We start from the raw sequence: 27,397 nt of genomic DNA, 5'->3' as shown, positions 1-27,397 counted from the left end.
AGGAGCCGAGGCCAGGGAGCCCTCTGCGTCAGCTGCTGCTCATTGCGCTGCTCCAGTACCGGCCGGGACTCACCCGCAGCTCCATGCTTGTGCCCGGCTCGACTCGTCCGTCTTCGGAGAAGAGGCAGGTACGTGCCACCTGTCTGAGACTGAGGAGGGGGGATGCGGAGGGCAGTGCCTTTTGAGGCTCAGAAAGTGAGGTGTCAACGACAGCCTGGGCAGAATGGGCACTAGAAATGTAGGGCGAGCGCCAGCTGCGCCGAGGATCTCCAGCTGTGGGTACCAGTTGTATGGGGGGGGCGGGGGCCTGCCAGCTGACAGCCTAGGGTGCCGGGAAGAGCCATCTGTGTGCTGATCAGTGTGTTCTAAGGAAACGGTGCTTGGGCAGGACCAGGTCTCTGAGGCCTGTGTGGGATGTGGCTGAGAGTGACGCCTGGACCCTGACAACCCCCTCCCCACGTGTGCGTGGCAGCTCATTTACTCCCTCCTCTCAAAGCTCCTGGGGGCTGTCTCTGGTCAGTTTGCCAAAGAGGGTGGGGTGGGGGGAGGGTAGCAGTCAAGTGGAAGAGATTTTCCACCAATCCCAAACCAGAAAGAGGCATCTTTGAAATTCTCACCAATCCCAAACCGGCAGCAGGCACGCGGTGCTCCAAGGCAAGTAACTTATACTTAAGTCTAAGGAAGCTCTGGCCAACCCATTCTAGCTAAGGTGTGAACATCTACCTGCTCATCTGGCTGCTCTTCGAATGGGCCTGAGCTGCATCCTGCTGAGCTCACCTCCCCAGGCACAGGCATGAGAAGGTCCCCAAGTCGGGGACGCATAAAAGGAGGAAAGGAGAGCTGGTTGTGCTGGGGTTGGAGTAGCCACCACTCCTCTGATGCTGTAAAGGATGCCAAGCTGGAGTCGGAAGGAGGACTGGAATGAGGGCCAGGTACGAGGGCGTCCTCTGAAGTGCATCATCGTGACCTGAGCTGAGTCAGTAGCCTCTGCTGAGACGGGGTGGAGGCACCATCCCGGGTACTCCCAGTGCTCAGGGAGAGCCATCGAGAAACCGGAGAAACAGACTGCGAGCCGACAAGAGCACCGAGGCCCCAGAGGTTAAGAATGCAGCAGCTTCCTCCTGTGACCCTGCCCAGCCAGCCCCGCTCCGTAGGCTCGGCATCCTGAGCACTCCTGCAGGTAGAGTGGACACAGCAGAGCAGCCAGCCTTGCTCCCGGTAGCCTGGGGGAATCTGCACTCGCTATATTTTTCTGGGTGGAGGAGGAAGGAGCCCAAGTGGGCCTGGCCCTTCTCTGATAGGTGGACTGGACATCTGGGAATAGGGCAAGGCTCGTTTGCCTTGCCAGTTATGGGACATGGACCAGCTCAGAAAACCATGGCGCTGATCTCTGGCATTAGAACAGAGCACTCCCGCAGGGTGGCCTGGAGGCCCTTTTCTCCCTAGCAAGCTTCACCCGGGAGGTACTACTACAAATACTACCACTGATTATAATAATAAGTGGAAGTATTCAATCTAGTAATAATTATCATTTATTGAACTCTTACTATGGGCCAGGAAATTTACAAATATTATTTAACCCTCACACCTGTGAGGTACAGCATTATTATTGCTCTTGCTTTACAGACTAAATAAGGTCCAGACAGCTTAAGTGACTTGCCCACTGTCTCAGAGCCAATAACAGGGAAAGCCCCAGAATACAAGCCCAGGCCTAGAAGTCCATCATAAAAGAGTTTGGACCGGGAACCTGAGAGGGGTCCCTCCGGCCTCTCCCTACCTGTGTGCCCTTGAGCGAGCTGCTGTCTGCCTCTAGGTCTCCTCCGTTTCAAAACTAAAGGAGGTGGACTGAGGCTTCCTGCTCTTCTGCAGTTAAGCGACTGACACCTCCTTCTCCATATTTTTGCCTAATCCCACCCACCTCCCTCTACCCTCTTTCCAGTTGTTTCCCCTTGAATCCTCCTTCTGTTCCATTTCAAAATGCCTCCTTTCAAACAGTCTCATAGGATCTCCTTGCCTGGCACCGGCCCACCTCAAGGGGAGGGCCTGCCACTGCCCCTTTAATTCTCCCCGAGCTTGGAATGCCAGCGAGTGGAGCTAGCCATCTCCGTGAGGTCAGATAAGATACTATATATATCGGAGGCGGTAACCTGAGCTCCGGATTACCCGGCCGAGTCAGAGCCCTGCCTCTGGGCTGGCCACTGCACTCCCTGCCCTGCTGGGGAAGGAGAAGCCCCCAGATCCTGTCCAGTGTCCCCAGACACAGGTCAGTAACTGCCCCTTTGATGTCCGAACTTCACAGGGCCATTGTCCAGAGGGCCCTGGACTGTCTGTTTGGAGGAGCCCTGTCTGTCTGGGGGAGCATATGAGAGGCTGCCCCACCGGGCCTGGTAGGTGCTACGGACAAGACCAAGGGCTCAGAGGCCAGAAGGAGGAACAATGAAGCCCTAGAGGAGAGGGAGGTAGCCTGGGGCTCTCCCCTGGGGTGGGTACCAGGAGAGTGCCTGGAAGGGTGGTTGGAAAAGAGAATTTAAGGGTTCTAATACTGCCCAGGGGCCCATATCTTTGCCTTTTCTTGGAAGTGTAGCGATGCCCACCCCCCTCCCAACCCCAAATCAAGGAGCGCCCTATAGAGACACTGCCCTAAGCCCAACCACCTCTTCTCCTCCAGGCAGGATTCTGGCTCTAATCCCCAGTCTCTTTATCTTACCTCTTCACCCACTCCCAGCACTTGGGTAACTACTGGGATCTAGAGAGACTAAGAGGGACCCACTGCCCCTTGGATGACCCCTGCCAAGGCATATTAGGCACTAAACTGGTGGGTCAGTGGGGTGGGTGCCAGTCCCCGAGAGGCAGAGCCTCTAGTGGCAGGCTGGAGGGGAGTGGGCCTGAGAGGAGTAAACAGAACTCCTAGACTATGAGAGCACAAATACCCCTCACCCTCACCTTCCACTCCACCTGCATCCTCTACTTTGGCCGGGACATTCCTCAACCTGGGAATTGACGCTTGTGTGTAGACAGTGCCCCAGCAGCTGGGCGTGCGGCTTGGAAAGTGTAGATGACAGGGCCCCTCTCTCAGCCCACTTTACCCTTCAAGGTCAGCTGTCTCACTGTCTCATTCCGATGTTGTTAGCAAGCGGCTTTGGGAAGCTCTGAGGTCACCACTGTGGAGGTTCGCAAGCACCTAGTGGAACTGGCTGGGATTCCCCACTCACCTGTCCCGGACACCTGAGTAGGAGGGAAGGGACTAAATCCGGCTGAGGCGCACCTCTGAAGCCCAGCTAGGGGCTCTCTATCCAGGCAGTGGCAAGGCCACAGAAGCTGGCACGCCTTCACCCCAGAAAGGACAGCAGATCTGGGCAGAGAGGGGCCGTGAAGGCTGCTGGGATGTTGGGCATCACCCATCCCCTACCCTGGGGGCCAGGAGTGCCAGGGATTCCTGGGGAGCAAGTCCCTCCCCTGGCTGGGCAGGTTACGGAGCCCTTCACGTGAGCAACAGGAAATGACAGTGGCTGACGTAAAGGGCTGGTGGCCCCAGGAAGATAGGGTTCATTTTAACCCCTGACTCACCTAGTCTGGGTACCTCGGGGGGTGGGCTGAGCTGCAGCAAGGGTAGGAGGCTGGGGGGCATGTCCATAACCAGGCCTTGGGCCAAGGGCCCTGGCTGGGGCCAGATGCTGGTGCCAGGGGACATGCAGGAGCTTGGCATCATGGGTGAAATGGAGGCCTCCTGGACCATGTCTCGGCCGATCAGCATCATACTGGGGCTCAGGTTGCACCTGGCTTCGCTTTCATTCGCCTGCAGTGGAAACTCGAAGGGCAGCTCCTGCGGGAGTCTGAAGCTGCCATGCTGTTGCCTAGACAGTGGATGCCTGGATCCCCCTCAACCCCATGCTGCAGGCCCCCCACCCTGTGCCAGCTCAGGGGGAGGCCAGGGAAGTGAGAAGGGAGGTGGGGGGTTGGCTCCAGGGTAGCTGTCAGCAGGCAGAGCCCAGGTAGGTCCCAGTCCAGTTCCGTCACTGCTCCCAGTGTGACCTTGGGGAAAGCCACATCACTTCCCCGAACCCTAGTTTCCTCATCTGCAAATGGGCATAATAATAGCACCTGTTGCTTAGGGCGGTCGTGAGGGTTGAGTTAATACGCAGACGTCTTAGTGCAGTTTTAAGCTTTAATAACTTCAGAAATATGAATGCTAAATGCTTCGTTTGAATGTTTCATTATTTAAATTTCTTGTCTATTTTTTTAAAATTTTGAATTTCAATTTAATGTAAAAAAATTAAACCTTCAAATGCTGTTTGTAAGCCAGGGGCGCGGGGAAGGCTGTATGAGTGTTGGACTTCGGGCTGCTGAGAAATGAGAGGCAGCCCGAGAAGCACTCAGGGTGATGCCTGGTCCAGGGGTGCTCAGTACCTGCTGGCGGGACAGTGGCCAGCTGGCTCACTCATCCTTTCAGGAAGAGGGATGCCACCACACTTCCCAAGAGAGGGAAACTGAGCAAAGCAAGAGGGAAGCCTGGCAGAGCAGGGAAAAGCCGGGGGCCCCAGTGAGATGGCACGGAGGAGGAGGCTGGCCAGGGAGGCTGCCCCTGCTGTCTGAGGTGGCGGGCACCTGGGGAGGCACTGCCTGGAACCACATGCCTGTACTTGCCAGCTCTGGGTAAACAGTGAAAGGAGTCGGGCAGCAGGGGCCCCATGCTGGGCAGGGAGGGGGACGGGGGATCACAGCCAATCGGCTGGCCTCCCACTGCCCCATGAAAGGGCCATTCAGTTCAGGCCGTTCCTTTGGCAACAAGGAGACTCGTGGCCATGTGAGTGCCCGTCCTGTCCCTGTCTTGCGCAGCAAGGCTGCAGCCAGGGCCCCGGCCCACTCTCCCGCCCGGGGTGCATTCTGCAGCCTCCAGGGACAGCCGTGCCAGGTAATGCAAGGGGCGCCAATCCAAGCTGTCTGCTCACCTGAAAGATGCTGGCTGGCACTGTCCTCAAGAGTGAAACTGGGGGTTGGGGGAGGGGATAGGCATGTCAAGGCCTCAGCCCCAATAGGGACCCTCTCCCCAGACAGGGGAGCTGTAAACCAGCTGCCAGCGCTGAGAGGCAGCTTCCAGGGGGCTGTTAGTGATGGCATGACCACCTGAGGCTGCAGGGAGGGACAGGTCTGCCAGTTGCCTGCCAGATGGAAGTAGACAGGAGAGAGGGACTTAGGAGCCCTCCTGCGATTCTGGGGACTGGAAGGTACGGCTCCACCTCCAGACCCCAACCCTTCCCAGTGTTACTTGTGGGCCATCCCAGGGCCGTCTGTCCCCGTCTGCTGCACCTTGTTTGGCCCCAGCACTTCTGCATCAGCAGGGCCAGGAGAGGTCGCAAGCTTGGGGCACTGCCTGCAGAATACCAATTGCCTGGGAGCCTCAGTGTGGGGAGGCGTAGAGAGGCCCGAGGGGAGGAGGTACGAGCTCCTGCCCTGGTGGGGGTGGGGTGGGGTGGGGTCATATCTGATTGGCTGCCAGGTGTCCCAGAGCCCAGCTCCTGAGACCTGGAGTCTCTTTGACTTTGAATTATTGATGGCGCTCTCCAAAGTGAAATCGAGGAGGACTGGTCCCACGCCCCCGCCCCCTGTGCCTCTTTCTGTCTCTCCCCCTGGCCTCTCTCAGCCTTCATTCTCTTCCTTCTCTGGACCCCAGAAAGCTAAGCAGATGGGCGGGAAGCTTGTGGTTTCCCCTAGCCCTCCTCCAGTTCTCTTTTCCTAGAAAGGGGTGAAAGTCATGCTGGAGGTGGGAACACAGTGGGGAGGGAGTGTACATGAAGGGTAGGGGGCCTCCGGGCCGGGCGGGAAAAGGGTGGACGATAACTTATAAGTCATGCCTTTCTGATGCCGGCCTAGACTGAAATGGCTGGAGGTCTCTGGCAGGGCCTACAAGTTCTGTTCTGGGGCCTATATGGAAGGTGCCACCTGCTCACCTCCCACCCCTGCACCTATCTCACGCCTTACGTGGACTGTTTCTCGAGCTCTCTGCCTGGCCCTCAGCACTTGAGGCTTGGCACCAGCTCCTCTCTGCCCTAATGGGCTGGGGCTGCGGCCTGGGGCAGGCTGTGGGCTGCCCGAGCCACTGGCTGCCGAACAGCTAGATTCTGCCCACTGCCCGCTCATCGCCCGCCGGGCAGGAGACAGCCAGCCCTGACGTTATTACAGGCCTACAAAGGGAGGAGCCGGGCTGCCTGGCGGGGGCTGGGGGAGGAGATAATAACCACTGTCATTGTTGAGAGCTTTCACATGTCATTATCTCATTTATTCCTCGCAACAACCCTGGGAGGCAGGAATCATAAAGATGATTATTATACTGATTTTGCAGGTGAGGAAATTGGGGCTTGGGAGGTTAAATGACTAGGGCAAAATCACCCAGCTAGTCAGCCACGGGGCACGTCAAAACCGGCCCCTACGCACACTCCTCTGAGGGTCCTGGATGACTCTGCACCCTCACCGCCCCAGGAGCCCCTGCTGACCCTCAAGGAAAGAGGCCCGATCCTACCTGCTCCTCCCTCCAAGCACCTCTGCCCTCCAGCTCCATTATAGATAAAGCCTGCATGTTCACGGTGATGGAGGGACTCTGCGGGCCCCCACGTGAGCCTAAATGTGATGGGGGTGCTGAGTCGAGGTAAAGTGGGAAGAGCACTGGGCTGGAAATCTGAGAGACATGGACGCCAGCCCTGGGCCTGCTAGTGCGTGACCTTAGGCAAGTCAGCGGCGCTTTTCCCATTTGTACAACAGAGAACTTAAGATGGATGACCCCTTCATCGAGTGGACACTCTCAGATGCCCAGGAAGGGGTTGATGGTCCTAACCAGTCATAACTGGCTGGAGCATGTACTGGACACAGCTGACTCCAAGTTCCTGAAAAACAACTTGGGCAAACATCTTCCGGTTTAGTCTGAGTAAGATCTGGAGGATGTGCAAGTCTTTTGTAGCAACAACTAAAGCAACCTTAACAGTGAGGGTAGGTAACAGGTGCAATGCATCTAACTGATAATCACCCTTGTTTCAGCAGTGGGGAAATCTGGGATGGATTTCCAAATCTGATGTCTCTGCGGTGAGACTTGGTTCGGGCTGTTTCGCCCCTGTCTGCTTCAGTGTCCTCTATGTAAAGTGTGGTCATGGCTGCCCACTCCCTGGGACCTTGGGAAGATTCAATTGGATGATGGATGTGGAAATGTCTTCTTTTACTTGTGATAAAATATATATGACATGAAACTTAAAAAAAAAGATGGATGACCCTTTAGGGCTCTCAAAACTCCTCAATTCAGAGGTTCTGTGTTCCTTCAGCGGACCCACCCCAGCTGCAAGGACTGAGGGTAGGGACAGGAGTGCTGCCTGCAGTGCAGGATTTTAGCCTCTAGGGGGCCCCCTTTGCACAAGTCATTATCACCATGAGCAGTTTGTGATGGGTGCTGGTAGGGGAGAACCCCTGGGAGGCCACAGGGCCCTGACTCCACTTGAAACAGAAGTCTTAGATCAGTGAAGACGGTGGGCTCTACCACACGAGGATCCCCCACCGCAGCAGGTGACCATGTCCAGGGAAGAACTCTGGGATTGGGTCTGGAGACCAAGGTCAGGCTCCTGCTCAGCCACTCATCGCCGCCTCCCCCAAACCACATGGGCCTCCTTTTTCTCATCAAGGATCTGGCCAAGTGATCCTCTCAGGTCATGCCAGCTCAGACAGTGTAAGATTCGCAAAAGACTCCTGCTCGTCCCGTAGGTCAGAAAGCAAGGGAGCAGTCTTAACTCTTGAAATGTCCAGCGTTTCCAATCCAGGGGGTGAGGGCGGTGGCATCCCCCCATCTCGGGAGTATCTGCAGAAGCTGAGGAGAGGAAGCAGATGGGACCTGGGTTGGAATACTATTTGTTGCTTGAAGGGCTGCAGAGGTAGGGCAGTCCCTGCCTCACCCTGGGGTGTTTGAGGGGAGCAATTGGAGTGGCCAGGACGTGCTGAGACGGATTGCCTGGTGTGGTTTATGAAAGCCAGCTCAGCTCTCATGCTTTCCCTGAGGTGTGAAAGCACGGGTGCGTGGAGACCTGTATGCCTGTGTGCGTGCGCGCAAATGCAGAGGTGTGTCTCAGCAGCGGGCCAGCCTCTCGTGGAATTAGACTGTGTGGTCCCTGGTTGAGGTCTGGCCAGCTGGGGATGGAGAGCAGGTACAGTGGGAGCCTGACCCCCAGCAGGGCCCTCTGACAACTGCTTTCCTTGTCTTTCAGCCCATGAGGCTCCCAGTTCCCATTGAGTGCCGCCCTGAAGGATGTCCCAGCTCTCCTCCACCCTGAAGCGCTACACAGAATCGGCCCGCTACACAGATGCCCCTTATGCCAAATCGGGCTATGGCACCTACACTCCCTCCTCCTACGGGGCCAACCTGGCTGCCTCCTTCCTGGAGAAGGAGAAGCTTGGTTTCAAGCCCAGCCCCCCCACCAGCTTCCTCACCCGTCCCCATACGTATGGCTCCCCCTCCATCCTGGACTATGACCGAGGCCGCCCCCTGCTGAGACCCGATGTCATCGGGGGTGCTAAGCGTGCGGAGAGCCAGACTCGGGGCACCGAGCGGCCTTCAGGGAGTGGACTCAGCGGGGGCAGTGGCGTCCCTTATGGAGTGACCACCAGCTCCCTCAGCTACCTGCCCATCAATGCCCGCGACCAGGGGGTAACCCTGACCCAGAAGAAGTCGAACAGTCAATCAGACCTGGCCCGGGATTTCTCCAGCCTCCGGACCTCAGATAGCTACCGGCTAGACCTGGGCCACGGCCCCATGCTGGCCCGCACGCGCAAGGAGCTATGTGCCCTGCAGGGGCTCTACCAGGCAGCCAGCCGCTCTGAGTACCTGGCCGACTACCTGGAGAGCTATGGTCGCAAGGGCAGCGCACCGCAGGTGCCCACCCAGGCCCCTCACTCACGAGTCCCTGAAGTCCTCAGCCCCACCTACCGACCGAGTGGCCGTTACACGCTGTGGGAGAAGGGCAAGGGCCAGGCCCCTGTGTCCAGCTGCTCCAGCTCCCCAGGGCGAAACACCATGGTGAGTTTGCCCGAGGGACCCGGTGATGGGCTGGGGAGGCAGCCACTGATGAGGAAAGGACTCCCAACTTGACCGATGATCGAAGGCAGAGGTTTTTCTTCCCAGGCCTCACAGCGGCTGCTCCTGCAGCCCAGGTGGGGATGAGCCAGGGAAGTAACCTCGGCACGTCCGGTGCCCTCATGGTTTGATGCCTTTGCCCAGGGGCTTTCCCACTCTCCCCAGGAAACCCACTTCATGACCCGTGCACTCAGTGATGGCCCAGCAGTCATCTTGGAAATGCTCAGCTACCCTCACGTACACTGGGATTCTTATCCTCTACTTTCCCACCCAACACGCCAGGGTCCCCTGCAGGCCCTGCCCCATCCTGGACTGACTGCTGAGGCCCCCAGACCACCAGTGTGCCCCGTGGTAAGAGAGGCCCCCTGGCCCTGATTGCATCTCTCCTCCTGCTCAGGCTTTCACCTCCCAGTCCAGAGACGCGGCTTAACGTTGGGACATAAGACATCAGGAGAAGAGGGTCTCTCCTCTGATGGGCCCTGCCTGGCTCAGGACAGGGTGTCTGGACAGGAGTTGTCCTCATGTGTCTTTGGAGAAAATGGTGCAGAACTTTTTGTCTAGGGCTTTAGACGATCCAATCCCTCTCTACTCCAATAGTGCCTGGGCTCGAATAAGGGAAGAGGCTCTGCTGGAGACAGAGTAAAGGCTGGCGTGGCCCCACCCACATCTAATCCCTGAACACACCTCTCTTGGGGCACTGACTACAATTCTGCCTTTTCTGTAGTCATTAGTTTACCCATTAGATGGTGAGCTCTCATAGGATGAGAAAGAAATCAGATCTCTAGATCCCTCACCATGTGCCTAGCTCAGTGTAGAACTCAGCTGACGTGCTTATCATGTGGATGGATGGATGGATGGATGGATGGATGGATGGATGGATGGATGGATGGATGGATTGGTGAGTGGGTGGGTGGATGGACGGGTGGGTGGGTGGGTGGATGGATGGATGGATGGATGGATGGATTGGTGAGTGGGTGGGTGGCTGGACGGGTGGGTGGGTGGGTGGATGGATGGATGGATGGATGGATGGATGGATTGGTGAGTGGGTGGGTGGCTGGACGGGTGGGTGGGTGGGTGGATGGATGGATGGATGGATGGATGGATGGATGGTTGGGTGGATGAGTAGGTGGGTAGATGGACAGGCAAGCATATGGGCAGGAGAACTGGGTGTTGTGTTGCCTTCGTTACTCTATGTACTCTTCTCCTACTCTTAGGACACGTGTCTCTTGGAAACAATAGCTATGCCATAGCAAGAAATGCTGCTTAAGGGGCTTGTCCAGAAAAATGGAGCAGGGGTGCAAGATAGGGGTGGAGCTTTGAGGCACGGATCTTGAAGCTCGTCATAACTAAAGGTCTTGAGAGGACAACTTTGATACCATTACTTAGAGAGTCTTGGCCCTGCTGGGCCGTCTGTGAGGTGCCATGGGAGATGCAAAGGCTGGTGCCCCCCAGAGCGTTCAGGCCCTGAAAGGGCAGGGCTGGCTATGTCGGAGGGACGAGGAGTGGCACACAACAGAGCTGGCCCGGGAGAGAAAGACATGCTCTCAGGGCACGTGCGCTTGGGGTGGAGCGTGATTCCCTTGAACAGGTCTGGTGTTGCACAGCTCTCAGTGGAGGGGCTTGGGTGCTAGAGGCCTCTGAGGGGCACCCTCCCTTTGCTCAAAAGAGAAGGGCTATTTATTTATTTATTTATTTGTGGCCATGTTGGGTCTTTGCTGCTGCACGCGGGCTTTCTTTAGTTACGGTGAGCAGGGGCTGCTCTTCCTTGCGGTGCGCAGGCTTCTCATTGTCGTGGCTTCTCTTGTTGTGGAGCACGGGCTCTAGGCATGCAGGCTTCAGTAGTTGTGGCACGTGGGCTCAGTAGTTGTGGCTCGCGGCTCTAGAGCTCAGGCTCAGTAGTTGTGGCACACGGGTTTAGTTGCTCCGCGGCATGTGGGATCTTCCCAGGCCTGGGCTCGAACCGTGTCCCTTGCATTGGCAGGCGGGTTCTTAACCACTGCGCCACCAGGGAAGCCCGAGAAGGGCTCTTTACGGGGCTCAATGTTCCTCAAAGTGGGGTCTGCAGACTGCCTACCTCAGAATCACCTACACAGCTTAACAATTCAGGGGTCTGGGCCCCACCCAGACCCCCCCGAATCAAATTCTCTAGGGACAGTGCCTGGAAATCTGCCCTTTTCACAAGACTGTCAGGTAATCTTCAAGCACACTGAGGTCCGAAAACCTCCCCTCCACAGACTAAACTGCAGAGCCACTCTCAGGCCCAATCCCAGGAGAGCAGGGCTTCCTCCTTCCCACTCAGGCATATTCCAAACCTCCCTGGAGCCTGCTGCCCTCCACCCCTTCCCCAGGGGACACCCCGGCCCCACCTCCACCCCCAGGGCCAGGGTGAGGGGAATTCTGAGAGAGGACCTCAGAGGAGTGGCAGATTGACCCGGAGCAAACTCAGCCACCCTAGCGTTCCTCCTCCCGTCCAGAAGCAACCCCACAACACAGGGAAGTAGCCAGCAGCCCGACAACTGAGCTAGGGTTTCACTGTGAGCTCTCGCTCCAGAAGATGCTATCAACTGGGAAACGCCCCTCGTGGGCTCCGTGGTGTAAGACCTTGATTTAACCTCACCCTCAGCCCTCTAACCTCACCCCTCTCTCTCCTCACCACCCTCACCCTCGCCTCTGGAGCTGACTACATCTTGCTGGCGTGAGAACATCCCTGTGCGTGGGGCCTGGACCACTTCTGCCTAGAACCAGGTCCAGTTTCTTTTCCGATCTCCATCTGGGGATCTTACTGTCTCATTCATTCATTTACGGTGCTCCGCTTACTAGCAGCATAACCTCAGAGAAGTTCCTGAACTTCTGAACCTGTTTCCTCTGTGAAACGAGAGCAATCATAGTTCCCACTTCATAGACTGTCGTGAGGAATCAAAGGTTGCGTGTGAAAGGGCCTGGCCCGTAGTAGGTGCTGCATACATGTCAGTCCTCCTTGCCCCCTTCCAGGTGCTCCAGGACGCAGGAGAGGTGTGAGCCATGGCCCCTGCCCTCGGGCATATGCACAACTAACTTGGGGAGATAAGTTCCAAAAACAGTGGCAGTAGGAGGCCTCCCTAGGTGTTTTGCAGTGGCATAGGTGATGGGGAAGGGAGAGGTCATCCGAGGCTGGGATGGGCTGCTCTGACCGCTGAAAGAACATTTTGCCTCTTTAACCTTGGATACCTCTCACCTGAGCTGTGTCCTCACCCATGAAAGGGAATGGTCATGCCTGCCCTGCCCACCTCCCAGGGATGTCATGAGGTTCAAAGCAAATAATGGATGTGGAGGAATCTGAAACCAGTAACATGTGATGGGAGAGTCGGTTTAAACTTAAGGGGGGAAAGGAGATGATGGAAAAGAAGGGGCACTTGGCAACTGACTAGAGTGGGAGAGGGGACCCCCGTTGGGAGGAACAAAGGTGAGAAGGAAGTGCATCCTGGGGCGGAGCCAGCATGATCTGACTCCTCTGGGGCAGCCGTGGCCCCAGGGCTCTCAGGGTAGCTGACCTGAACTACAGCTGAAGTACAGTAAAGGGAGGTCACAAGCAGGACCACCCACCGGGGACTAGAACAGTTCTAACCAGACTCAGTCCCCTTGTTAATAGTAACAGCCCACGTGAACTTGGACTGTCACAGACTCAGCTGAACACGGGTGAAGAACTGGTGTAGGGGGACAAGAATTCTGAATACCCCCCACCTCACCCCCAGCTTGCTTAAGTACCAACAAAATGCCACTCCACGGAGGGTGCAGCTCAGCCTAGGACAGTGAGGGCTGCCCCAGGCTCCACCTTATGACAGACTGGAGAGGAGGGAGGTGTGTTGGTTCAGAACTGATTAAAAAAAAACCTTTCACTACCTTCAGTGGGGACTCCAAGGCAGGAAGCCAGGCCAGGTGAGTTGGCCCTGCAGAGAGCCAGGGGCCCAAGCACGTCCCCCCTCTGCCCCACCTCTCCTGTTCCCTTGGGCCTATGGAAGGACAAGCTGTTCCCACTGAGCCCTTCCAGGGCTGCGCTTTAACCCCTACAATCCATCCTAATCCTCCTCCGCTCCACCCGCTCCAGCTGCTCCCTCCCCGGCCCTGGCATTCTGCCTGCTGGCCTCAGCCCTGCCGAGGCCACCCTCCTCCTTTCCTGGGGCCCTCCAGAGCACAGGCCACGGGCCGAGCATCTGCGGCTCAGATGCAGGGCCTGACCCGGCCTCTTGCACACCCGTGCCCTCTGCTCTGGGACCTGTTGCTAGGAGCAAACGGCCTGGGCACCTGGGTCCTATTTGCCACTGGGGCTGCTGACTCATCTCGCAAAGCCTCGGGTTCCAGCTGTTCAGTGACAGGGAGATTATATAAGCGGAGGTCATGTGATTTTTCTCTCGGGTGGGACTTTGGACTTACTGCTGCCAAGCAGCAGGGGGAAGGGAGGAGTTTTACTCCAAAGAGAACTACTCGAGGACAGCAGGGGCTGCCCTAGGGCTCCTGGGTGAGAGGAGTGACCTTCCTCTCCGTCCCCTGCCTTCTCACTGTTTACTCAGCCACTCCGAACTGCATCCCTGCTGTCTTATTTGTCCAGCTTGGCGGCCTGAGACCCTGGGGCTTGTCCTCACCCACTCGGCCACCCAGAGGAGGTTGAACTTCCTCAGGGCCTGAATCTGTGCTGACAGCATAGGAAGGTCACACAGAGGAGCCCTTAAGCCAGAGGAGTCCCACGGCCAGGACTAGTACTAGCTGCTGAGAAAGAAAGGGCAGTCGGTTTGTAGTCTGTGGTTAGAATCACAGACACTGATGTCTCCAGCCCTTGAAGACCGGCTGTGGGCTCTGACCTGGCTGGTGGCCTTGGTGCTGCCTTACCCAGGCTCGTTTTCTCAATCAGTGCCCCGCACTGTGCTCCCTGCCTTCCCCTCCACCCCGCCTCGGGGATGTCTCCATGAGTTAACGTGGCGCAGGAGTGGGCTCAGCAAGGCAGAAGTTAATCCAAGCCTGGCAAAATGTTCCCTGCCCCCGGGAGAGCCGCTCCACTGACCATCGGCTACAGAAATGAACAGCATGTTCAGGGCCCAGAGCTGCACACGTCGTCCCCTGCACCCTCTCACCTCAATGGGTCCATAGAAACTGGTGCCCCACACAGAGGTATAAACGAGAGAGGGAAGTGTGTGGGCCTCTGGAATCCAGCTGGTTCAGGCCGGACTGCCCAGGGGCTCAAAGGAGTACAGAGCTTTTGGCCTCCTGGAGTCTGAGTGATGCAGGGAGGCGGAGCTTCCTACAGACCTAGGTACCGCTGGCTGGCCCTCCGTCCCCAAGGGCACTCGTGGGCTGAAAGCCAAACCTCCTAACAAGGACTCTGAGCCCCTACCAGTTCAGTCAATCAGGCCACCAGTCTGTCCCGTTTGCGGTGGTAACAGCAGGTGCGCCCAGGAGCAGGGCCTAAGCAGTGTTTCCAAATCCAGGACCAAGCTGCCCAGTAAGATCTGAGGGAACAAAGTATTCGCCGTCTTGCCTTCGTAGAGCTAACGCTGACTTTAATTTATTTAAATACTCCATCCGTGCCAGGAAGGATCTGAGGTGAGAAAATACCTATGGGGGAGGCAGGCCAAGCACAGGGTCTGAGAAATGGCCGTCTCGGGCTGCAGGAATGAGCCCTGCAGAGATCAGCTCAGTGTGTCTGAGGCAGAAAGTCATGGAGCCGGAGCCAGATTCAGATCCCAGAAGACCATATGCTTTACCCACCCCACTTCACGAAATGGCACTGAGGAGAAAGGGTCTCAGAGGGGCTTGGCTAGTTGAGAAAGGACCTCGGTTCTTCCTTGGCGGTGTCCTGCAGCCGTCAGACCTGCCTGACAAGACTGGACCCTGTGGGAATTCTTTCCGCCCCGGCTTCTCAAAGGGCTCCCATGCAGGAGCTTTCTCCAGCTGGGCCTCCCCTCTCCCAGCAATGCCCCTAACCTCCCGCATCCCAGGAAAGATGGAGAGAGCTGGCAGAATGTCATGATGTCCCAGGGTGGCTGGCCTACGTCATGGGGAGACAGGCCAAATGCTCCAGGGGGTGAGCACCTGATAGACAGCGCTTCCTGCAGCTCACTTACTCGACATGCAAACCCAGCCTCGCCCCACCCTCTGGGCTCAGTGGGACTTCCAGGATGGCCAGCAGAGCCTGCTCTGGCCCCCTTTCATGATGAGCTCAACGTCTTTATTAAGCACCCACTAAGAGAACCCACAGCCCCGCCCTTCAGGAGGCATCAGTGTGATGGTACAATCAACACACAAGCTCAGACCACTTACAGAAGCCTTAGAGACACTTATAACACAAAGATAAACATATTAAGACAAATTCATACAGTGGAAACTGAATGCTAGTAGACTGAGGGTATACAGGGATGGTGTTTCGAGCTGGGTGGAGTTCATTAGAGAAGGCTTTGTGGAAAACATGAGTTTTGAGCAGAATTTACAGGTTGGTAACTGGCAGAGAACAGGAAAGGCATTCCAGAATCTCCTGGTAATTGTTCCTAGCATGGGTTTTGCTGTAGGACGGGTCTGGGTTCAAAGCCCCACGCTGCCATTTACCAGCTACGTGGTCCTGGAAAGTCATTGGACCTCTCAGGGCTTAAGTTCCTTCATCTAGAAAATAGAGGTAATAGTTGCTACATCACTGTGTTAATATGCAAGTTAGCTGGGCTAATATATATAAAGCACTTAGCAGTGCCTGGCATTCAGTAAGTACTTCATCGGTGGCAGGTTTTTTTTTTTTTTTTTTTTTTTTTGCGGTACGCAGGCCTCTCACCGCTGTGGCCTCTCCCGTTGCGGAGCACAGGCTCCAGACGCACAGGCTCAGTGGCCATGGCTCACGGGCCCAGCCGCTCCGTGGCATGTAGGATCCTCCCGGATCAGGGCACGAACCCGTGTCCCCTGCACCGGCAGGTGGACTCTCAACCACTGTGCCACCAGGGAAGCCCGGCAATTTTGTTTTTTAAGCGAGAGAAGGCAAGTGCTAAAGCAGGTTGGTTGGCAGCGGGGATCAGAGAAGAGTGAGGGTGGTGACAGTGGTGTCGTCCGGCCTATGGATGACAGTCTCACAGACAGGGCTACCTGAGGTTTCCAGAATGGATAGAAGAGTCGGGTGTTTCAGGGCAGGGGAGTGATGTGATGAAACGCAAGCCTTGCTGCAGACAGTGTGGTTAGGAAGGGTGTGGTTAGGAAGAAGGAAGCATGGAGGAAAAGGCTGTTGCATTTTGTCCAGGGTCCAGGTTTGGTCACCCGGCAAGGAGAGTGACTGTGGAGATCACCCCTCCTAACATCAAGCCTCACTTATCACCCAGGAGAACGCCCTGCAGCTCCTGCCACCTGCGCACTCCTCCCACCACCGCTGCTGGAACACACAGGGGCAACCGTCTGTGCTCCCCCCTCAGTAGCACAAAATCGCTGTTCTGTGGGAGGCCTGGGGTACAAGCCATACATGCGTCCTGGACACACTCCCCATGTGGCTGTGGTCGTGTGTGCCGTGTGCGTGTACATGTGGGGATGACAGGCCAAGGGAAACAGAAGGAGGCCACAGATGAGTAACAGCACACACTGCTGCCTCCCAGAGTATTTTTAAATGCTAAAAATACTGGCTAAAAATACCCATCAAGCTCCAAACAAGATACTTTCTCCAGGCAGATTCTGTGTGGGTCCCTGATAGGTGAGGGGGGTGGAGCAGCAGAAACCTTCAAGCATCGCTGCCCTTCGGGTCAGAGGAGTACACTCACCCCACACCAGCTGAGCTCCTATTTCTCCACCGTGGTGGTACTTTCTCCCCATCTCCCGAAAACAAATCAAAATTTGAGATTCTAGGAGAGATGGAGTTGGGTACCTGGGTAGAAGAGGCCAGAAAAGGTTCCTTCCTGGGGCCAAAAGGTACGGTGATGTATTGTACCATATAAAAATATGGGCATTGCCTCTCTTGACAGTGGGCCAAACTAGGGCTGGAGGGAGGAGGGGTGCTCAATGCCGAAGCCGTGGAAATCTACCTTCCTAACCTGGGCCCTGTGACCCTCACGGTCTGTGTCGATGTTGGGCTCCAAGAAAGCCCTGAATGCTGAATCCCCCCTGAATGCTGTGCAAAAGTTTGTGCGTGGGTGCATTTTTCCCTGAAAAAAATGAGTACAGAGCTTCCATCGGGTTCTCAAAATGATCTGCAGCCCCCAAAAAGTTAGGAATCGTTTGCCGCCTTGGGGGAAGCTCACCCGGCTGACACTCGTCCTTGGAGACGTGTCCTCTGCGGGCCTCAAAGACAGTTTCTCGAGTCCCAACCCCGAGGTGCGTGCCGGACTCCGCGCTCCGGTGCTGCCGGCCCCCGGGGGCTGCCAGGTCTCTGCGGCCGGCGGGCTCTGTCGGCGGCAGGGGGCTGGGGGCGGCCAGGCGGTGGGCGGACCCGCGGGAAGCGCGGGGTCTGGCGGGGTCTCAGCCTCGCTCGGGTCCGCGTGCTGGCGGCCGGGGGCGGGGCCCAGCGGGGGCGGAGCTGGAGCCCTGGTCCCGCCCCAGCGCTGACGTCGCGCGGCCAGCGGCGCGGGCGGGGCCGCCAGTCTGCTAGAGAGAGAGAGAGAGAGAGAGAGAGCCGGTGCAGGGGCGGTTGGCGGCGTGCGCCGCGGAGGTTGAGGCGGAGGAGCACGCGATCTTCCTGCCGTAGCGGTTGCCGCCGGGCGCCGCGGACGGTGTCGTGTGGCGGCCTCGCCGGCCTGGGCGTCCGGGCCGTGGGATCGCGCGGTACTACCCCGCGCCCCCTTGGCCAACGTTAGGCGAGGGGTCGAGCCCGCCACCCGCCCGTCAGCATGCGCACCTCGTACACCGTGACCCTGCCTGAGGAGCCCCCCGCAGCCCCCTTTCCCGTCCTCGCCAAGGAGCTGCGGCCGCGCTCCCCTCTCTCCCCTTCCCTGCTGCTCTCCACCTTCGTGGGGCTCCTGCTCAACAAAGCCAAGGTACGCGGGGCCCTTTTCCGGGACCCCCAACGCCGAGGGCTGGGGTTCCGCCTCCTCCCCGGGATGCCCTCCCTCCCGCCCCCTGCTGCCGCGCGCCGGGCCCGGGCACGGAGCGTCCTCAGCCCCCACCCCTCCTTTCCCAGGGTCTCCCGGCAAGGAACGCCCCTCCCCGGGTGATCTCACGCTTACTCGCGGCCCCCACCCCTTGTTGAGGTCCCAGCCCCGGAGTCCTCCGAACCCCCCTTCCCCTTCCCTCTCGTCGACCCCTGCACCAGGTGGCTCTTGGACTCTTAATTCCTGGCACCTATCAGGACAGGTGCAGGAAAGCGTAACCTTGACTAGTTCTCGGTGTGTGAGGGAACGGGCAGCTCGCTGGACTCCGCGGGCGTGACTCCTCCAAGGCCAAACCCAGCAAGAAAGGCTGGTGGGAAAGGGGCCGCCTCCCCGACACTCAGTTCCAAAAGGCCCTTTCCCAGAGGGTCGGTAACAGGGGTCCTTTGACCCCGCGAAGGGCAGAGGAGTTGCAGACGGGGAAAGAGGTCAACGTCCGTTCCCTTCCCAGCCCTCCCCAGTTCAGCTAAGTGGGCACTGGATCCCTCAAATGACGTAGCCGCCCCCGAGTGATGCTGGGGCTAAAGGCTGGGCACTGCCCCCTCGGGGAAGAGAGAGGGGGCCAGAGCCTGACAAGTCTTATGTAACAGCACCAGCTCCCGTGTTGGCAGTGTGTGCACTGCCCCGTGCCAGGGCCATACCAGCCTCCTTGGCCATGGCTGACCCTCATGGCACAGGTGAAGTAAGCTGGAAAGCCCTTTCCTGGGGTCTCGAGTGTGAAGACACAAACCTCCATCAGCCTTTCTTCTATAGCTCGTGTTCCCAGATGTTTCCCCCGCGTTAACATAGAACAGGCTCTTATGAGCCCCCTGCTCCTTCCCTGGGAGGTGAATGCTGTCTGTTTGCTGGCAATGGAGGTGGCATCTACCTTCAAGAACAGTGGTTGCTACTGAGTCAAATTAGGTTTGCTGATGGCTAATTTTAAGGAAGCTCTTGACCCGAGCTTTCTCCGCTCTTTGCACTTGAGTTCCAGCATCCCAACTGGAGTCATTTCCTTGTCTCCTGGTGAGAGGCTGGCTGTTCAGGGTCTCTCCCCACTTCTCCAGTTTGGGCCTCTCCCTGTCGGCCCTGAGGTAGGATTGTTTTTCCCGTAAGAAAGGTCACTCCTGGGACATTTTGTTTCTCTCTGGAATGGAAACTGCTGACTTTCCCTGCAGCTCCTGATTTCCTATTCATGGCAGAAGAATATCTGGCTGGGCAGAGAACAGCCCTGCTCTCCCCTCCGCTCCCACCCCCTGACTGCTGTTACCCAGCCGCCTTCTACACAGAGTGCTTAGAAATTGGCAAGTAGTTTGGAGCTCAGGAAATCTTAGACAAAGGCACAATCCAGAACTAAGAGGGTCCCAGCGATGCCTCGAAGGAGCCTCCCCCACCTCTCCACCCGCCAGGCCATAAGCAGGGGTAGAGCCTCGAGAATAGTAACCGTAGGTCGTGAGCTGTTCTCCTTGACCTTCCCTCTGTTGGGTCACAGTTAAAAGTGTCAACACCACAGGAATGCTTCATTAGAGAGATGCCTCCAGTCTCCCACTGCCCCACCCCCACTAGAGCTGCATGACTACTGCCTCAGCCACGGGCCCCCTTTGGTGGACAGCGACAGTCACCAGCGGTAGAATGCTTTGCTTCTGTGGCCCGTTTAGACAGATGTTGTCTGAGGCACGGGGTGGGGGGGTAAGAACTAATAAAGCGCTGCCGGAAATAGATGTAAGAGTGGGTGTCCTGGGGAAGGAAGAGCAGGTATTCGGTCGTGGGCAGGCTTGAACGTTTAGTTCCGAATGGGCAACACGGAGACGTCAGTGTTTTTGTTGGGCCCCACGTCTACTTCAAAATGCTGATAAGGTCTTTGTCCGGGGAGTTATCTCTGTTGTGGCCCTCTGACTGGAGCATCAGGGTTTACTGAGATTGTCGTGAAGATTTAAATTCTGTGTCTGGGGCCATACACTGCTGTTCTTCAGCGGGTGTTTGTACCCCACCTGCTGCCAATAGGCTTTTCTTTCTAGCTGCAGGTGGACAGCAGTTCTCTCTGCTGGTTTAGGTATTTCCTTCCCTACCTATTAGTGTTAGACCTGAGAATTGGCGAGGAAGGATCTTCCCACTTGTGGGATCAGCGGGGCAATACCTGAGAAAAGCCCTCCTTCAGCCTGCCTCTCCCCAGCCCACCCCCTTATGCTGACAACCTCATGGGCTTTGAGCTGCTGACAGCACACGGCATGAGTAATTTTAGCTGAGTTATTTCAGGCTCCTGTTCTGATCAGGCTTGAGCTGGCCCCACGCATGCCCCAGCCAGTGTTGCTCCAGAGTTGCCTGCTCCCAGGTCCCCTCCCTGAGATGGAGGGTGGAAGGCTCATCTGTAGGCCGATGCTTTAACCCTTTGAGCCTGAAGGTTTTCTGACTCCTTGGAGGTCAGGCCAGGGTCAGCCAAGAGACCTGGACAAACACGCTCAGAGTCCTCGCCGGAGCACCTGTTCTCCCTCCCACCCCCTCAGCAGCCTCCACAGTAGGGACAAGAGCAAGAGGAGCGCCTTCAGCCAGGTGCTCACCTCTGCTTGGCCCAACCTGCCATCAGAAGGATTCCCAGCCGGTGGCCAGTCAGGGTGTTGAAACCTGAACCAGGCGAGGAGGATTCTCCCAGGCTTTAATCAGCCCTCAGGAGCTGAGCTCAGCTGGAAGGAATTCCACCTGTCTCTGGTGGTTCAGAATGGCAGGCCAACTAGGGTTTTTCCCCCGATGAAGATCTAGACTCAGTTGAGTTGTTTTGTCATTGAACTTTGCAAGACCTCCTTGAAGTGCTCATTGTGACAGCTGCTTTAGACATCAGGCATGTCAGGATACTGATGGAGGTCATTTGAGAGAGTGCCTGGATTTGGGGCCTGAAATTCCTTGGAGCCAGGTATATGAACTCCTGGTCTCTGGCTCTCATCTCCAGTCTCCAATATGGCAGAGAATGAAAAGTAACATAAAGATGGGGGAAAACACGTAGTCGATAAAAGAAAGCAAAGCCTCGAAGAACATTTTTGTTGTGTGTTGAAAATGACAGGCATTCCACACCCCTCTTGCCTACAACGTACGTAGACTGAAGTTGAAGAGAGAATAATGTGTGTGGCTTGATGCCACTGGCTACAACTGGCAGAAAGTTGCAGAGAGAACCTAACATAGGCCAGGCCTCTTCCTTCAGCCTGAATATGCCACGTGTTCTTTGCTTACAGAATTCTAAGAGCACCCAGGGTCTGGCTGGTCTCCGAAACCTTGGGAACACGGTGAGTTCTTCCTCAGCCCACTTCTTTCCTGAGGCCACTCTCTACCATCCCAACTGGGACCGTCTAACCAGAGTCCCCTCCTGGCTCCAGCCGACTCCCTCCCTACCCGCTAGGCCAGCTGGTACCTGCCCTTCTTGGCTGGTGTTTTACAAAGTTGCCGACCTCTTCCTCAGCCCCCCCCCCCCAGCAGGAAGCCCTGCTGAAGAGGAGTTGCCCTTTGAACTGGCAGCTTAGGTACTGTCCTGGATCCTTCTCCTCGAGGACAGCCATCACTTCCCACCCACTTCTGTCCAGCTCCCCCACTCCCTTTTGCACACCTCTGTAGTAAATAACCAGTTACATCACCTGTGCCAGCAGTAGGAACTTGCCTCACTTCACCGCTTTACTTACAAAAAGAGGCACTTGAGGCTGTGGGAGGATTCATTTCTGGGCCCGATGGACCAGAGGGCTCTAGGTAGGACGTAACTAGACATGCCAGCCAGGGTCTTTGCTCCGCGGCTGACATGCAGGTGGTCTCTCGCAGTGCTTCATGAACTCCATTCTGCAGTGCCTGAGCAACACCCGGGAGCTGAGGGACTACTGCCTCCAGAGGCTCTACATGCGGGACCTCGGCCACAGCAGCAGTGCACACACAGCCCTCATGGAAGGTGAGGGGCGCGGCCCTGCTCCCCCTCAGGACGCTTTTCCCACTCTGCTGTCGCTGCACTAGTAGTTGTGTGTCATGTGTTCCTCTCCTATTTCTCTTTCTTTGGCTTCTTTTAGTTGGGACTCTAGTTTAAGAATTTCGTAGAGAAAATGGCTTAGCTGTCCTCCACGCCCCTCTCTACCCTCTCCTTCCAATAGAGTTTGCAAAACTAATCCAGACCATATGGACCTCATCCCCCAATGATGTGGTGAGCCCCTCTGAGTTCAAGACCCAGATCCAGAGATACGCACCGCGCTTCGTCGGCTATAAGTAAGGGCCTTGGGGACGTGACCTCCCCGGGGTGGGTGGCAGCAGCAGCAGGTTCTAGGGGCCAGAGGTGTCGCTCACTCCCTTTTCTTCGGGTTCAGTCAGCAGGACGCTCAGGAGTTTCTTCGCTTCCTTCTGGACGGGCTCCACAATGAGGTGAACCGGGTCACAGCGAGGCCCAGGTCCAACCCTGAAAACTTCGACCATCTTCCGTAAGTAGGAGGAGAGTGCTGGGGGCAGAACTACACGAACTTCTTTGGGGGTAATGATTTGGGGAGAATTTTGGATATTAAGGATTTAGATCCCTAGGCCTTTAAACTTATCATGGTTTGAGCTCTGACCCAATTGTCTTCCTCTCTCTCTGGGTCCTAGTGATGATGAGAAAGGGCGCCAGATGTGGAGGAAATATCTAGAACGGGAAGACAGTCGGATCGGGGGTAAGTGCGGGCACGGGGGGCAATGCCTGCCTTCCCTGCTAAGTGCTTTGCCTGAGCAGAGCATGAGAAGCCCATTCTCCCGGGGACCCCTCCTGCTATCCAGTGCCCAGCACCCAAAGGTCTGAGGCGGGAGCGGTGAGAAAGGAGACACAGTGTTTAAGCATCGCATGTCCGTCTCTCCCCAGATCTCTTTGTCGGGCAGCTGAAGAGCTCCCTGACGTGTACTGATTGTGGTTACTGTTCTACAGTCTTTGATCCCTTCTGGGACCTGTCTCTGCCCATTGCTAAGGTATGCACCCCTGTCCCCCTGCATCTGAAACTCCCGCTCTTACCCTTTCATGTCAGCGACCTCTGACCTTCATTTTTCTCTCTCCCAGCGAGGTTATCCTGAGGTGACGTTAATGGACTGCATGAGGCTCTTCACCAAAGAGGATGTGCTTGATGGCGATGAAAAGCCAGTAAGTCACCCTCCTTGGCAGCGAGAGTGCATCTCCCTGAGCCCTCTTGGGGGCGGACCAGCCTAGGAGTTGCTGGATTCGCCTGTTGGCCTCTCTCGTGAGTCCTTCCCAGCTCTGTCTATCCTGTCTTTCAGACGTGCTGTCGCTGCCGAGCCAGAAAGCGGTGTATAAAAAAGTTCTCCATCCAGAGGTTCCCAAAGATCTTGGTGCTCCGTATCCTTCAGCTCGTCAGGGCAGGGACTTGACATTAGAGAGTGACTGATGACAAGGGCCCAGGTGAGGGCCAACGGAGTAGGAACCTCAGAACGTCAGGCGGCTTTTCTCCTCCCGCGTGCCCTTCTGCTTCCTGAGAAGCGCAGTCACCCTCAGGGGCTCTGTCTCCTGTTCTCGGACTCTGTTCTTGCCACCCTGTCTGTCCTTGACTCACACCAATACCAGATCTGAAGCGGTTCTCAGAATCCAGGATACGAACCAGCAAGCTTACAACATTTGTGAATTTCCCACTAAGAGACCTGGACTTGAGAGAATTTGCCTCAGAAAACACCAGTAAGTATTTTTCTGCACTGGAGGCGCAGAACCGAGGCACAAGTGTCTGAGGTACAGCGGGGAGGCCAAGAGGTGGAGGGACGCTGCTAAGGAGTGAGACGTGGAAACTGGGAGTAGCGGCAGGAGGGGGGGGCCCGGGGGCAAGGGATGCCTCGGGGGCTGGACGCCTTGTGCTTCCTCCTCAGACCACGCTGTTTACAACCTGTATGCTGTGTCCAATCACTCCGGAACCACCATGGGCGGCCATTACACAGCCTACTGCCGGAGCCCGGTGACGGGAGAATGGCACACGTTCAATGACTCCAGGTGAGACAGGCCTCGGGCGCGGCTCCCGGCCGTCAGGCACCTGTACCTCACCCGGAAAAGGTCAGGGCCAAAAGGGGTGCTGTGCATTCGAAGACCCTCCAGAAGAGGGTGGCCTCGGGTGTCCAGTAGATCAGAGACGGGCCCTCACGCTCCCCCAGCCGCTCTGTCGCGTCATGGGGCCTCGCGGCCGCCAGGCTGACCTGTCTTCTCTCCACAGCGTCTCCCCCATGTCCTCCGGCCAAGTGCGCACCAGCGACGCCTACTTGCTCTTCTACGAGTTGGCCAGTCCACCCTCCCGCATGTAGCAACGACGAGCTACATCTCATCCTTCCCCGTGGTGGCCCTACACCCTAAGTTTTTTTAAAAAGACCAAAAAAGGCAAAAAAAAAATAAAAACCCACCTGACTAATTAGCAAAACCTAAAGGAAAGTGAAGCTGCCGAGCAGGAGTTGCTGCAGCCTGGCCAGCGTCTGGGGTGGGGAGCCTGCTGCCCCCAAGCCCCGCCTGGCAGGGAAGACCAGCAGGACACAGACCGAGCCAGCACAGTGTCCCTCGGCTTCTCGTGTTTGCATCTGTAAGCTTGTGGTTTCTTCCTGTGTGTGATTAAACAGCCGTCTGTGGGGAGAAGCTCCTCATCCGCTGGCCGCGGCTCCAGCCCCGGCCTCCCGGAGAGACAGCGACCCCTGGAGCCTGCTGGGGAGGATCGCTGCCCGTCTTCACCAGCCCAGGAGCAAGAGAAACACCCATGAGCCAAGAGCCCTCTTAACGCTGCTAACTCCGGGGGGACAGATGAGGGGACGTCTTTGAAAAAAGCTGTTTTTGGTTTTTAAGAGCCCAGCTGTTTTTTTTAATTTACCGTAACTAAAGTTTTCAGACTGGAGATGCTGTCTTTCACACCTCTTCACAGCTGGGACATTGTGCTGGTCATTTTTCTTTTTTTTTCCTTAATTCTTCAAAATACAGCTTTTCTCGTGCCAGCCCCCAGTGGTGCTAGGTGGGAGTTGGCCAGGCCCCAAGCACAGCCACAGTAGACCTGGGCTCTGACAGGTTTCTTGTTTGTTTTTTTAACGTTTTGGATGGAATCTAGTTGCCTCCAAGAATTGTGCCTTATAGCATTTGGGGACCAGGGGGTGACTGCCCCTCCCTGAAATATCCCTCAGCCTCTTCCCTTTTCCCCAGTGCCATGTTCAGAGCGCCGGGGAGCCTCAGGGTCGCGCCCGTAGCCCCTGGCTTGTTTTGCATTGCAGTGAGGTGAAGAGGAGAGCAGGTGAAAGGAGATTTCTTCTGATAGTGTTATCAAGTTCTTCCCGCCAGCCTCCTCTAACCCAGTCCCGGGCTACTCCCCAGCTGTTGGAAGGATAGCAGGAGCCCCTTACCCTCGAGCTTCTCTCACCTTTAATTTATTCCTCCTTAACTTGCTGTTCCTCTCCGACCTTCCTGCCCCACACGCCCTTCTCAGAGCCTCCTGACGTAGGCCCTCTGGACCGAGTTTCTCAGGGATGCCCATGCCACCCCCAGCTCCAGCTCCTCTCGGCATCGGTCTACAGTCCAACCTGGGAGCTGGAGCCTGGGTGTTTGGGGACATCTTGCCTCAGTTGTATGGTTCTTTCCCATGGGCTTGACTCTGCCCTAAGTAGTTGGGCAAAACTCTGTGCTGCCCCCTAGAAAACAGCTGTTCCGCACCAAGGCACGGAGGTCTGTGCGTGGAGCCCTCTGCACACCCACACGGCTGGGCCCCACCTGTGCCCCTCGGAGCCCAGAACTTTCCAGTGTTCCCAGGAAGCATCAGAAAAAGACACCCTCAGTCTAACTGGCCTGACACCCTTCTCCAGGGAAGACCTGTGAACCTGAGCCAAAGGGCTGGTGTACACTTGTTTACTGTGTAAGCAAGAGGAGAAGAATGTGTGATGTACAGTGGAACCTTGTACAGAATAAATAATAGCTTTGAGAAGTAAGTTGGTACGTGATGGAATCTTGATCTGGGACAGGTCTGAACCCAGGAAGCGCTCCTAGCCTATCAGTGGAGATAGTTTACTGCTGCAATCAGATTGTAGATTCCAAGTTCTGGACAAAGTTAACTACCCACTTCTTAGCTTAAACTTCTCAATTCTGTAAAAAAAAAAAAAAAGCTGCACTAGTACACATTTTGAACACTATATTCCTTATCTGGATTCACTGATACATTAACATTTTGCCACATTTGTTTATGTATACTTTATTCTTTGGGGCAAAACATTTACGGGCAAGGTGTCCTGTCACTTCTAAATACCTCAGTGTGCGTCTCCCACGTGACCACAACCCTGGCTTCACACCTAAGGAAATCAGCATGTCTAACGGACATCACTTTAAATGGACTGTCTGCTTTTTAACTGCTAGTAGGGGCACTCTGGTGGTTCTCTGTTGACGCACTTGGGTGCCTGTACAGACCTGTGACGAGCTAAGACAGGTCTCTCCAGCAGAGACTGAATACAGCAACGTTTGCTCTTAGAGCAGAGTGGCTATGCCTGGGTGTGGAGTGATCAAGGCTTGGTCCTCAATAAATTAAATGAAAGATCTCAACTTGCCCCACTAATACTGGAAACAGCAGCCTTTACATTAAAGGTGTTGTTCTCTAAAATGGTGTTTTCAAGACATCACCAGATTTAACTCCTTGGAGGGAGGGCCTCGTTGGGGTCCCCAGGGACTTGGCTCCTTGAGTTTTCTCTCAGACTTGTTCAGATTTTCCATTTCTGCCACCAATCCCAGAACTTGGGAAACTTAAGTCACCACCAGTTGAGCTTAAAGTGTTTTATGGGGAATTTTCCTAACTGCCATCCGTGCTCCACACACTGAGAAATCAAGGCCTATCTCTCCTTCCCTTGCTTGTCACTCTCCCTCCCAGCGGCACCTGCTGTCACACTCACCTCCTGGGCTGAGACTGGAGGTGGCCATTTTCGGGGGGGGTGGGTAGCATTTCCCAGAAAGGATTGAAAATAAGAGTGACTCAAGCCTGAGGTTTCTCCCCGGCCTTCCCTGGAAGGGGCCCGATGCAAGAAAAATAATTTCCCCCAAACCACAAGTGAACAGGATCACCTTCAAGATGGAAACATTAGGCTTAGAGCAAAATGGATGGCTGAGCCTCAAATCAATGTAAGGTGCTGTACCTCTCCTGTGACTAGTTCTTCACTGGAGGTAGAAGCCACCTGTGTGCTTTTGTTGTCTTCCACTGGGGAACAGACAGACTATAACTAACATCGAGGGTGGGGGCTCAGCCCCCTCCACCCTTGC

At 56.2% G+C, this 27,397-nt stretch overlaps 1 protein-coding gene across 4 annotated transcripts; it reads left to right on the top strand.

Moving 5' to 3' along the window:
• USP2 (ubiquitin specific peptidase 2) lies at nucleotides 1-26,085 on the top strand. 4 transcript variants are annotated; one of them, XM_030839227.2, is made up of 13 exons: nucleotides 1-128; nucleotides 8,238-9,046; nucleotides 21,381-21,431; nucleotides 21,955-22,078; nucleotides 22,275-22,386; nucleotides 22,485-22,595; nucleotides 22,756-22,820; nucleotides 23,006-23,109; nucleotides 23,198-23,278; nucleotides 23,413-23,491; nucleotides 23,717-23,824; nucleotides 24,010-24,130; nucleotides 24,348-26,085. In XM_030839227.2, the coding sequence occupies exons 2-13, from the start codon at nucleotides 8,279-8,281 to the stop codon at nucleotides 24,433-24,435; spliced, it is 1,812 nt and encodes a 603-aa protein (XP_030695087.1). In that variant the 5' UTR covers nucleotides 1-128; nucleotides 8,238-8,278; the 3' UTR covers nucleotides 24,436-26,085. The 4 variants fall into 4 exon arrangements, with proteins under 4 accessions (XP_030695087.1, XP_060160172.1, XP_060160170.1 ...); XM_060304187.1 differs by lacking the exon at nucleotides 1-128 and adding an exon at nucleotides 4,782-4,912; XM_060304189.1 differs by lacking the exon at nucleotides 8,238-9,046 and having other exon boundaries at nucleotides 16-128.
• The last annotated feature ends 1,312 nt before the right edge of the window (nucleotides 26,086-27,397 follow it).

This window comes from Globicephala melas, chromosome 8 (genome assembly GCF_963455315.2).
Source record: "Globicephala melas chromosome 8, mGloMel1.2, whole genome shotgun sequence".
NCBI lineage: Eukaryota > Metazoa > Chordata > Mammalia > Artiodactyla > Delphinidae > Globicephala > Globicephala melas.
The sequence above is the reverse complement of the archived record's forward strand: the minus strand, read 5'-3'. Positions and strand labels throughout refer to the sequence as shown.

Bases quoted from the DNA above. Each gene is read 5' to 3' on its own strand.
- USP2 (XM_030839227.2), top strand. From the start codon at position 8,279: ATGTCCCAGCTCTCCTCCACCCTGAAGCGCTACACAGAATCGGCCCGC. The intron at 23,110-23,197 runs GTATGCACCCCT...TCTCTCTCCCAG, and splicing joins TGTCTCTGCCCATTGCTAAG to CGAGGTTATCCTGAGGTGAC. The intron at 23,825-24,009 runs GTAAGTATTTTT...CTTCCTCCTCAG, and splicing joins ATTTGCCTCAGAAAACACCA to ACCACGCTGTTTACAACCTG.